General features: G+C 37.6%; 1 protein-coding gene across 2 annotated transcripts in view; it reads right to left on the bottom strand.

The window, feature by feature from the left end:
* top2b (DNA topoisomerase II beta) overlaps positions 1-9,916 on the bottom strand; it is a 176,887-nt gene extending 166,971 nt beyond the window's left edge. Inside the window, exons 1-5 of one of the 2 annotated variants that reach the window (XM_079878971.1) lie at positions 9,404-9,916; positions 7,918-8,112; positions 7,565-7,655; positions 6,777-6,840; positions 1,411-1,556 (exon numbers count right to left, since the gene is read on the bottom strand). In XM_079878971.1, the coding sequence (XP_079735097.1) occupies positions 1,411-1,556; positions 6,777-6,840; positions 7,565-7,655; positions 7,918-8,112; positions 9,404-9,445 (538 nt within the window). In that variant the 5' untranslated portion in view covers positions 9,446-9,916. The remainder of the gene's footprint in view (positions 1-1,410; positions 1,557-6,776; positions 6,841-7,564; positions 7,656-7,917; positions 8,113-9,403) is intronic. The other variant, XM_079878972.1, reaches the window with a different exon arrangement.
* Positions 9,917-12,093: the final 2,177 nt, after the last annotated feature.

Below are 12,093 nucleotides of genomic sequence, written 5' to 3'. Positions count from 1 at the left end.
ATAACTAAACCCAAACCCTAGCAGAAAACCTTTTTTTTGTTTTTTTTACAACTGAACATTTATATTTTGAACAGTTTTCGCGAATGAGGACTTCCCGAAAGGGAGGTTTTGTCCGATTTAGCTCTCTTCCACGTTCAAATGTGTCCCCAAAATATGGTTAAGTAGGTAAGCACCGCATACATAAAAATTTATTCTCTAAAATTATTTGCTACTTGATGGTGTCAAAGAAGTAACTGGATGATGATCTTGTAACTTCCCATGTCACAAATATAATAAAAGCAGACTGCACTTTCTTATCATAACAGCTCTCTAAAATAAAGTAGACTGTATATTAACATGACAAACCATTTAAAGATTATTCCATTTAATTTGATAAGTTGTCATCTAACTGAAATATGTAAATTTTAAAAACTGACTGGATTTTATTTTGATTGTAAATCTTAGTGTTAGCCTACATGTTGCCTTGATTTTGTGTTTTTTTGTGTTTATTTAATGGACTTTTATTTTGTAGTGTTTTGTACCTATTGTTCCTGGGTTTTTTTGTCTTCCTATGTTTAGTTTCTGTTTCCTTTGTTTCATTTCCGTATTTACCCTCACAATTTCCATAGTAACTAAACACTTTCACCTGTCCCTTGTTAGCCCTTGTATTTATACCCCTGTGTTTCAGTTGTCATCGTTACCCTTACATGTCTTCACACTTTGCATAAACTGTTGCGTTCCTGGCTTCCTCCTGTTCGGATTATGTCTCTGGTTCCCCTGTTTGGATTATGTTTCCGCCTCTGGTTTGGATTATCTTTGTTTGTGTGAAAGTGTTTTTGTTTTTGTTGGAATAAACTTTTTGCTGCATCTGGATTCTCACTTCTCCTCCTCCCTGCTCATACGTAACACTTAGAATATAATTTGTTTAATCTTCCAGAGTGAGTCAGCTTCATTTCAGTATTTTGTACTGCTTCACATCTGTACTGCAAAATATCATGTTGATAAATAGGTTTTTAGTGCATTTTTGTCTCACTGTGTTCAGCATCTGTTCAGCTTGAGCCACACTGCAAAAATTACCCTTGCCTGAGTGAGAAAATGTCAAGCATTAATTTAAGCCAGGCTTAAAGCCAGTTTAAGACATAAACACCAATCTATGTTGTCTATCTATTCACCAATTTTTTTCTGATATTTGTGTTTGCGTGCACACCAACACTGCACTGTTTTAATAAAATTTATAATTAACAATTGATTGTGTTAATTATGCAACACTGGTCAACCCATTAGACTGCTTAACCATTCTGTGGCACAGACAAGTTCAATAACCAGCAGAACACGAGCAAAACACTACCAACAAAAACAAACTCCACAGCAGAGGAGTTTTTGAACATACACCATTGCACAATTGAAGTAAACAGGGCGTGATTGTATTACCTGTGACTTTTTTCTCATTGTCATCATAGTTGCTAGAGGTGAGGAGGTGTCCAAAGATCAGTGCAGGCACGTACATCTTCTCATCTTTGTGTTCAACAACAGGAATTCCCTTCCCATTATTCCACACGACAATGGTGTTGGACTCTCTTTTAGAACCAGGAGGACAAAACATTACAACGCAAAGAAACAGAATTTTCAGAATTTACAAATTGTGTTTTCCAACAAGATCAGACTGTTGCTACATTATTAAAAATTCAAATATATTTAAAATTCCCTCAAAAGAAGAACTGTAGTATGTCTTTCTGTGTTTAAGAAAAGGACAGTATACAAAAACATCTGCCTAGGACAGTTTAGCATTATAAAAATATTTGTCCAAAGAAAGTGACTAAATCTGCAAATATATTAAGAGACAGCAAACACAGACAGATGCAGAGCGTGTGTGTGTGTGTACATGGTTTATAAAGACAAAAGTGTGTACTTTTACACTGGTATTACAACGTAAACACTTCCTGTGTCCCCGTAAACCAAACATACAAAACGATAAAGCTTTGGAATATAATAATTTTTACGATGATAGGAGAGAGGTTGTCATGTAATTTGACATGTGAATAAGTTTGATAACAGCTGGTAGATAAATAAGCTGAAAGAGAAAGAGTTTTAATTGTGTGTATTTCAATTAAAGATTTGGAGGTAATGATGCATCGAGAATCATATAAAGGAACACTCCACCGTTTTTTCATGTTAAACTATGTTATTCCCTTAACTAAGACGAGTTGATACATACCTCTCTCGTCTCAGTGCGTGCACTCAATCACTCTGGCGCGCTGCGACACTCTGATAGCACTTAGCTTAGCCCAGTTCATTCATTAGGGACCAAACAGAGATGAAGTTAGAAGCGAGGTAACATACCTCCGTGAAGTTGGCACCCCATAAAACGAAATAATTTACAAAACTATGCCATTCGTTTGTGCTGCGTTTGTGCCGCAAAAACGAACGTTTGTGCTGGTTTGGTGTTTGAGATATTGAACATTATTTCTTGGGTTGTGTGACATCACTCTCCACCCCATGTCCTTCAAATCGCTACAAACCGGTGTCATTCGTTTGTGCTCGGTTTGTGCTGGTTTGTGCCGTCAAAACAAACACTGTATCTGTTTTCCTTTCGCAGATATAACAAATTTAATTCGGGAGCTGTGACGTCACTCTCCACCCCACCTCATCTAAATCGCACCAAACCGATGTCGTTCGTTTGTGCTCGGTTTGTGCTGGTTTGTGCCGTCAAAACAAACACTGTATCTGTTTTCCTTTCGCAGATATAACAAATTTAATTCGGGAGCTGTGACGTCACTCTCCACCCCACCTCATCTAAATCGCACCAAACCGGTGTCGTTCGTTTGTGCTCGATTTGTGCCGGTTTGTGCCGTTGAAAGAAACACTGCAACTACGATCCCCTCTTAAACATAAAAAAAAGAAACTTTTTAAGTACAGTTACATAACTGTCCACCCCATATGGTCCAAATCGTTGCAAAACTGTGCCGCTCGTTTGTGCTCGATTTGTGCCGTTACGATGAACATTGTATCTTTTTCCCCTCCTTAGAAATAACACATTGGATTCGGGACAGTGACGTCACTCTCCACCCCATGCCGTCCAAATCGCCCCAAACCGGTGCTTTTTGTTTGTGCTCGATTTGTGCTGTTTTGTGCCGTAGAAATAACCATCATAAATGATTTCATTCTTTAGACATCACAAAATATTTGGAGGAGTAGTGACGCCACGCAAGCAAGCCGCGCTCTCCATCCATCTCGTCTACAAACCTGTCCGGTTCGTTTGTGCTCGCACAGGGCCGCAGCTGTCAGTGTTCTTTTCTTTAGATATGGGAATGTTTTATTTTAGATTTGTGCTATTGACATTTGGTCTTTATATAATCACCAATGCACTATATATGTAATGTAGGCTACTATGATATGTAATGTACTTTCACTACTCTGGCTGTAAGCTACGTGTGACTGATGCTTAATTTTGTATTAAAATAAAATAAAATAAATTAACCAATAAAAAAAAAAAAAAATTTAAAAATTGTGTGGTGTCTTAAGTTTTCTGAATACTTTTAACAGCTTACAGTACCGGTTTGTGCTGTAAAAAGTTTCGTTTGTGCTGCTTCGGTTTTTTAGATATTAAAATAATATTTTTTGGTCATTCTGAGGTCCCAAATTCACCCAAAATAGTCTCGTTCGTTTGTACTTCGTTTGTGCCGGTACAAATTTACTTTGTGCTTTGTGCACCGGATGAAGAAGCGTTGGCTCTCCGCAGAACATAAATTATTCATTTTATTTTATTTTTCGTGTTTGCATTTATAGGAAAAAACAATGTTACGGACAGCACAGTTCTCCGTTACGGTGACCGCTCTGAAAGCGGCATTAAAAGACTGCTTTAAAACTTCCACAGAGACCTCTAACAGAAAGCACAAAGCCTTTCTTTAAGGTGAAATTCGTTTTGTATTAATTGTATCTTAATTTTAAGCAATGTTTCATCAACCAATTGCCAGGATTTAATAGGCAAAATAAGAAGTAAATAGGCCTATATCAGACAATATAATCAGGACATGGAGGCGCCGGTGACTGAACTGCAGCTGGTCTCATAAATGAACCGAAACTCAGCGCCTACTTGCATCACAGACATGTTTACTTTTAAACAGAACAATTAAAAACGAAAGAAAACAGACTGCTCTCTGCCTATGTATGAAATGTGCATTTCTCTATGGCGCGTTCACGAAGATGCAGGTGGGGGGCTGGTGAAGTCACCGTCTATAATTCGCTTTCATTCAATGTCTAATATTTTAAAGGCCGATGCAGCACAAACGAAAATTGTACCGGCACAAACCAGCACAAACGAAAGAGACTATTTTGGGTAAATTTGGAGCATGTAGGGGACTGGTGACGTCATCAACAATAATTTAATGTCTAATATTTTAAAGCCCGACGCAGCACAAAGTAAATTTGTACCGGCACAAACCAGCACAAACGAAGCACAAACGAACGAGACTATTTTGGGTGAATTTGGGACCTCAGAATGACCAAAAAATATTATTTTAATATCTAAAAAACCGAAGCAGCACAAACGAAACTTTTTACAGCACAAACCGGCACTGTAAGCTGTTAAAAGTATTCAGAAAACTTAAGACACCACACAATTTTTTTATTTTATTTTTTTATTGGTTATTTTATTTTATTTTATTTTAATACAAAATTAAGCATCAGTCACACATAGCTTACAGCCAGAGTAGTGAAAGTACATTACATATCATAGTAGCCTACATTACATATATAGTGCATTGGTGGTTATATAAAGACCAAATGTCAATAGCACAAATCTAAAATAAAACATTCCCATATCTAAAGAAAAGAACACTGACAGCTGCGGCCCTGTGCGAGCACAAACGAACCGGACAGGTTTGTAGACAAGATGGATGGAGAGCGCGGCTTGCTTGCGTGACATCACTACTCCTCCAAATATTTTGTGATGTCTAAAGAATGAAATCATTTATGATGGTTATTTCTACGGCACAAAACAGCACAAATCGAGCACAAACAAAAAGCACCGGTTTGGGGCGATTTGGACGGCATGGGGTGGAGAGTGACGTCACTGTCCCGAATCCAATGTGTTATTTCTAAGGAGGGGAAAAAGATACAATGTTCATCGTAACGGCACAAACCGGCACAAATCGAGCACAAACGAGCGGCACAGTTTTGCAACGATTTGGACCATATGGGGTGGACAGTTATGTAACTGTACTTAAAAAGTTTCTTTTTTTATGTTTAAGAGGGGATCGTAGTTGCAGTGTTTCTTTCAACGGCACAAACCGGCACAAATCGAGCACAAACGAACGACACCGGTTTGGTGCGATTTAGATGAGGTGGGGTGGAGAGTGACGTCACTGCCCCGAATTCAATTTGTTATATCTGCGAAAGGAAAACAGATACAGTGTTTGTTTTAACGGCACAAACCAGCACAAACCGAGCACAAACGAACGACACCGGTTTGGTGCGATTTAGATGAGGTGGGGTGGAGAGTGACGTCACAGCTCCCGAATTAAATTTGTTATATCTGCGAAAGGAAAACAGATACAGTGTTTGTTTTGACGGCACAAACCAGCACAAACCGAGCACAAACGAATGACACCGGTTTGGAGCGATTTGAAGGACATGGGGTGGAGAGTGACGTCACACAACCCAAAAAATAATGTTCAATATCTCAAACACCAAACCAGCACAAACGTTCGTTTTTGCGGCACAAATCAGCACAAACGAATGGCATAGTTTTGGAAATTATTTCGTTTTATGGGGTGCCAACTTCACGGAGGTACCAAACCCCTCCACGTTTTCCCCATTTAAATACAGTTACACGAGTAGTTACACGACCAAGTATGGTGACACAAAATAAAACGTGGCGCTTTTCTAAGCGGGTAAAAAGGGTAACTATAATGTATGGCGGAATAGCACTTGGGAGGTAAAAAGTAAAACGACTCGGCGCAGTAAAAAGTCACGTTGGTTCTAATGACAGAAGTGAGAGGGAGAGGGGGAGAGGATTTTTCAGGCGTGACTTTTTACTGCACCGAGTCGAAGTGCTCCCAAGTGCTATTCCGCCATACATTATAGTTATCCTTTTTACCCGCTTAGAAAAGCACCACGTTTTATTTTGTGTCACCATACTTGGTCGTGTAACTACTCGTGTAACTGTATTTAAATAGGGAAAACGTGGAGGTGTTTGGTCGCTTCTAACTTCATCTCTGTTTGGTCCCTAATGAATGAACTGGGCTAAGCTAAGTGCTATCAAAGTGTCGCCGCGCGCCAGAGCGATTGAGTGCACGCACTGAGACGAGAGAGATATGTATCAACTCGTCTTAGTTAAGGGAATAACATAGTTTAATATGAAAAAACGGTGGAGTGTTCCATTAATAATTGAATCGTTTCCGTCTGAATTCGAACTGAATTTGCAAGGTTCACACCTGTGCTACATGGTGTGTTTTATTCCAAAAACACCACAGGGTTTCTGTATGGGTTAGGTTTAGGGTTAGGGATTGAATATATGATAAGCTCAGTATAAAAAACATTATTTCTATGGAGAGTCGCCATAAACCACATATGCAGGTGTGTGTGTGTGTGAAGGAGGTGAAGTGAATGTGAAATGAGCAGACATGGGACTATATTAGATCGTAACACCCACTGCATGCTCTCCCAAGAATCAATCACATCAACATTTTCCACTGCAGTAGTCAACTGTCTGCCAGCTCCAACATTTACTTGATACAAGAGCATTTAGAGTCTTTAATCAGAGCAGATGTGAATGAGACTGTTAAAGCTGCACTCACGGATCGATGGTGATTTTGATGGTGGTCATGTTCTTGTCTCTTTGTTTGTTATCAGCTCCATTGACTGATGGTAAAGAAAATCACTGGTTACAGCATGAAATATCACAGACATTTATCATACAGATGTTGAAAAATATCAGATTTCCTATAAAACAATCCTAATAGTGATACTATCTATATTGTTACTACTAGTGATAGTATTAATAAGAAAAATAACGCATTTCAAAATTATTTGGAAAAAAAACATTTTGTACTGCAAAATGTTGACATAAACTGCAGAAACATTCAGAATTCTCCTAAACATTGTCAGCTGACTACAGCAAATATTATAGTACTTATTTAGAACAGCAATATTTACTTTACTCCATATATTACGAAAACATTTAAATATATGAGAAATGCCACGTTGAGACTTGTGAACATTTTTGAAGGATGATGCAAAACAATGGTTGAATCAGTTTTGAATCGATTCACTGAAATGAGAAATGAACAAAACTTCAAAATTATTATGTAAGTTTTGCTACAGATATATACAAGATACAAAAACCGCTCTGTGTCTTAATGCTTTCAAACCTGCAAGTTGTGAGACAAGAAAGGATTGCAAAATTGAATGGCACAACATAATGGTTGAATAACATGAAAAACATAACTTCTGAGCACATCTGTTATTGGTGAAATGCTATAAATCTAAGTTTAATGAAGACTACTGAACAATGAAGTGGAAACAAATGATCACTAAGCAATCCTGATTTTTCTTTTCACTGAAAGGAAAATGACATAATTCTTACCAAGGATCTCATCAAAGATTTTATATAATCCAGGGACGAACGTGATCTCCCTCAAGTTCATTCCAATTTCTTCATCAAAAACCCACATTTGCTGTAGAACACACAATCACTTGAGTATTATATAAAGTAATTCAAATGCATTTGATGACACTGAAACAAGCTTTGAAGACTTCAATCAGTCAGTTAAACATTTACTTCAACAGTAATTCCACTACTATAAGCATAACATCAATAATTTGTTTCTGTCTTAAAATGAGTTTCATTATAAAAGGTTGGATTCACATTTTTCTGAACGTCAGTCTAAATTTTAGACTGAATCTCTAATCTTTATCTTGATAAAAGTTTTCTGTTACCTGAGTGACGGGTTCCACAGAGCCGATATAGGTGTCTGGACGGAGGAGGATGTGTTCGAGTTGAGTCTTCTTCTGGTAGATCCTCTCCACTGACATCTTCTTAGAGCTCTCTTTCTTGCCCGCCTCACTCTTCCCTGCATCTCCCCGGCCGTTCACTTCCTCTTTCTTCGCACCATTGTTCTTGTCAAAGAGGGTCTGTTGTTAGATACATCCATGCAACTTTGTTAAACTTGTCCGCGGCTATCAAGTGGTTCTCTCAAAAAGTTTGCGAACCTTTTAGTTGCTTTTGAGGTTGGAATTATTTTACAGAAACAAAAGGAATCTTAAATATTTGGTGAATCATCTAGATTGCCTGGATTACCAATTGCTTTGCAAATATACTACTTGTGCAATAGCTAATCTCTGTAAATTCATGCATGAACTGGTGTATATTATCTATCTGTCTGTCTAGTCTGTAGTTTGTTGAACCCACCCTATCTTTTAACATGTCTATGATTGGAAAAATTATTTTCAAAACAGTGTAATGTCAGTGCTTTATAATACTCTCTGAGCTGTTATTTCCTAGATTACACTGAATTAACATGATGTCAGATTTCCACATTTTCCAGTGACTTTTACAATGTAATGGTCTCAAAGGCATCACACACATTTATTAAGGTGCCATTATAGCAGAATCCTTTTAATTAATTATTTTAATTCAATTAATTATCATAGCAAGGGCTGTAATCTAACTGTAAATATAATTTGTAAATATAAGATTCCTATTACAAATGTGTAAATTATCTACAAAAAAAAGTAAATAATGTGTGTAACATAACATGTTTGGGTCAACGTTATTTTTCCCAAAGTCTAACAATGTCACTTGCAAAAATCTACACATCATATGTCTGTTAAAATCAGTCATTTGAATTCATAGTAACCTAGTTCATTAGTACTGGCCTGGGATCAGTTATTATAATAAACATCTATCTCTCCATGGACTGCCCTATTGTTGTGGTTTTGAATGATCAAACCCAAATAAACCCTTCCACCATGTCCCGGTTTAAGATCAGCACATTTTCTTGGAGTTTTGGTTGTAATAGAGCAACCGTCCGTTGATGTGTAAACATCATATCTGTAGGTTTGACTCTAACAAAGATGAGAGAGTTGAAATCAGTGGAAAGAGTTATTCACAGCTGAGAATCAACACAAAAGAACTTTCCTCTACATCACCATGAAGATATTCACATCAGTATCTTTATACACAAATTGATTAAATGTGAGGTATTAAAAACAGATGTAAATTAATATTATGTTCACTGCATGAATAATAAAGAGATGCAGATGAGGCTGTGGGATCATTTATGTTGAACTGGGTGAATATTGAAGCTAAAAGGCTAAAGCACACGCATGAGTACACATAACGTTAGTGGTTATAATATTTAATACACGAAGTATGTGCGTAATAACACGTGAATTACAACGTTAGTAATCATATATGACTTACCACCCAGGTTAAGCCCCCGCTCCCCGCTGCACCGTTAGACATTTTCTATTGTGTGTGCCCAGAAAAATAATCAGGAATTGTCCATATGTGATCTCCAAACGCCTCAAACGCCGGGCACCATCCGGGCGGGCTCCCGTCGTTTCTCTTTCCTTTGTTTATTTACTGCTGTGATGGATGTGAGGTTCTGCGGGCGGGTTTCATGGAGGAAGTGTGCCCGCTTCTACGTGACTGTTCCTCGGCTATTGTTAAAATCGACAACCGGTGCCTGCTCAAGGCCTAGGGCTTTAACTAAGACTTTTAAATAGCTCCTTAATATTAAAAGATGTTTTAAAAACTGCGTAATTACATGCTAATAAAAACAAAAAAGTTAATAAAAGATACAAACAAATACATTTAATTTTTCGTGTGCTAAGAAGGAATATTGCCACATAAAAAGGATTTCCATTCAATAACAAACAGACGCGGCGTACGTCCGGCTACACCATCCGCATGTCGACATGCCCCCATAGCTCCACCCGACCAATAAGATGCCACAGAATCTGAGGCGCCGGCATTTCAACCAATAGGAGTATGGTCGGCGTCGTGCAACGTCACTCGCTTTAAATTTCGGGAATAACTGACTTGTCCCGTAAGATATTGAATTTGTATTGGGTGATGTAATTTGTTATTTTTCTCATTGTAGTCATAAAATAGAATATATTGGAAACATATTTATTTTATTAGCAAAATATTTTATACATAAGTGTAAGTTTTCTCTAAAAGTACCCAAATTATATAATTTTTTATATGACTTTAATTACTTTATTAAGACGTTGAAAAGAATTAACAACAAAAAAAGTGTCAAATTTTTGAACTTATATGATATTTTGTTGAGCGAAGTGTAATTGGATTAATACGTCTTTTTTCATTGTAGGACTACTTAAATTGTATCTATTGTCTTCCTGTTTTATGTTTTTGTCATCCACTGTCATTTCATTGGTATGAATGTTCAATTGTATTATTATTTGTTATTTGATTGTTCAACTGCAAAAAAAAAAAAAAAAAAAAAAAACTGACTTGTCCCGTATTTGCCACAGACCATGCCACAGACCCAAGCCATTTCCGTTTCTGTCTGTAAAAATACGGTTGGGTGTTCGGACATCCAGGTTTTTGGAGTCGACTCGAGCTGTGAGCTGTCCCCGTTTTACATCAGGTTCAAAACAATCCGCAAATACACAAAAATCCAGAACCAGCTAGCTGCTGGTTGCCAGAGAAGTCAAGTAGTGATTATTTTTTACCAAAAGAGTGGGCTGATAGCTACACTGATTCCTTGTTCACGCTCCGCTACTTCAGTCATGTAGACTTTAAGGGTTACTTCACCCAAAAATGAAAATTATCCCATAATATTGCACTGTCAAGCCTAGGAGTATGTCCAGACTGGACAGTCCAGTTCCTAATGGGAGTAAATAGAGCCTGAGTTTTTGAAGCTCAAAAAAATGCATCCATACATCATAAAAGTAATCCATATGGCTCCAGGGGGTTAATATGCCTCCTGAAGCAAGGCGATTCGTTTTTGTAAGAAAAATATACATTTTTACAACTTTATAAACTATAATCACTGGCTTCCGGTAATGGCGATGTGATTCTAGTTCCAGCAGAAGAGTGACCTCTGACCCTACGTATGCTTAGGTGCAAGGGTGTAGATTTGGTTTGAACATTGGGGGGGTTGAAGTTTGGGTCTGCATATTTTTCATGTGATCATGGTATAAATATTGGGTGGGGTTGTAATGCATAGATTTAAATATTGGGGGGTTATCTCCCCCCCAACCCCCCCACAAATTATGCCCCTGCTTAGGTGAGAGTAGACACATCTTGTGGTTCAAACAAATAGGGCTGGACAACAAACTCAAGCTCCTCTGACGTTTCTCTTTAAAAATGCTCCTTCTAATCAGTCTGCTCCTTTAGACTTCTAATTCGTGACCTGTGTTTTGTTTTGCTCTAACCTACGCTTCCATGTTCGTCAATACGTCATGTGTCTGGTCAGAGTTCACTGTATAGTCGGGGAGCCAAAGTCTCAAAAATGGGTTGAACCTGACATGGTCTGCCATACTTTTTATGTGTGTTTTTCTGTTAACTTTGACACTAAGAACCAATAATTGGAGGGTCTGCTCTGTGGCCATTTTAGTGTATGCACCCTTTATTTTTTTACCAGAAAAATGGAGAAGGGTTTGGCTGCAGACTGTGGGCGACTGGAGCTCCACTCTCAGACAGGAAATACGTCACCTCCACTTGGAAAATTCGCGGGGTTTTTACATTCCACTTATACTTCGCTGTGGGGAAACATCAGCGATTTTCTCCCCTTCTATTCAGGTATTAATTCTAATGATTTTTTTAAATATAATGTTGTATAATGTTTGTAGAGTGTGCAGGTGTGAGTATTATATCGATTGCTTGTTAATTGAAATGTTTTAAAGTTCTTTAGTTAAGAGATGCACGAACGCAAATCTCCATTTTGAGCATTAATGGCGCGAGACCACAGGGTGATTCTTAGACTATATGGGCACTTTTATGTACTTAGGTCATATTTTTAAAAATACATAAAATTTTGGACAAAATCCTCTTTCTTTTTCAAACTAACAATAAAACCTCCTTAAAAACTTTTTACTACCTTTCTATTATGATTTTTTCATACTTTTCAACCTCCTTATAGG

The sequence above is a fragment of the Squalius cephalus genome (assembly GCF_949319135.1).
Source record: "Squalius cephalus genome assembly, chromosome: 8".
NCBI lineage: Eukaryota > Metazoa > Chordata > Actinopteri > Cypriniformes > Leuciscidae > Squalius > Squalius cephalus.
Note: the sequence above shows the minus strand (reverse complement) of the source record. Positions and strands in the feature narration are given on the sequence as shown.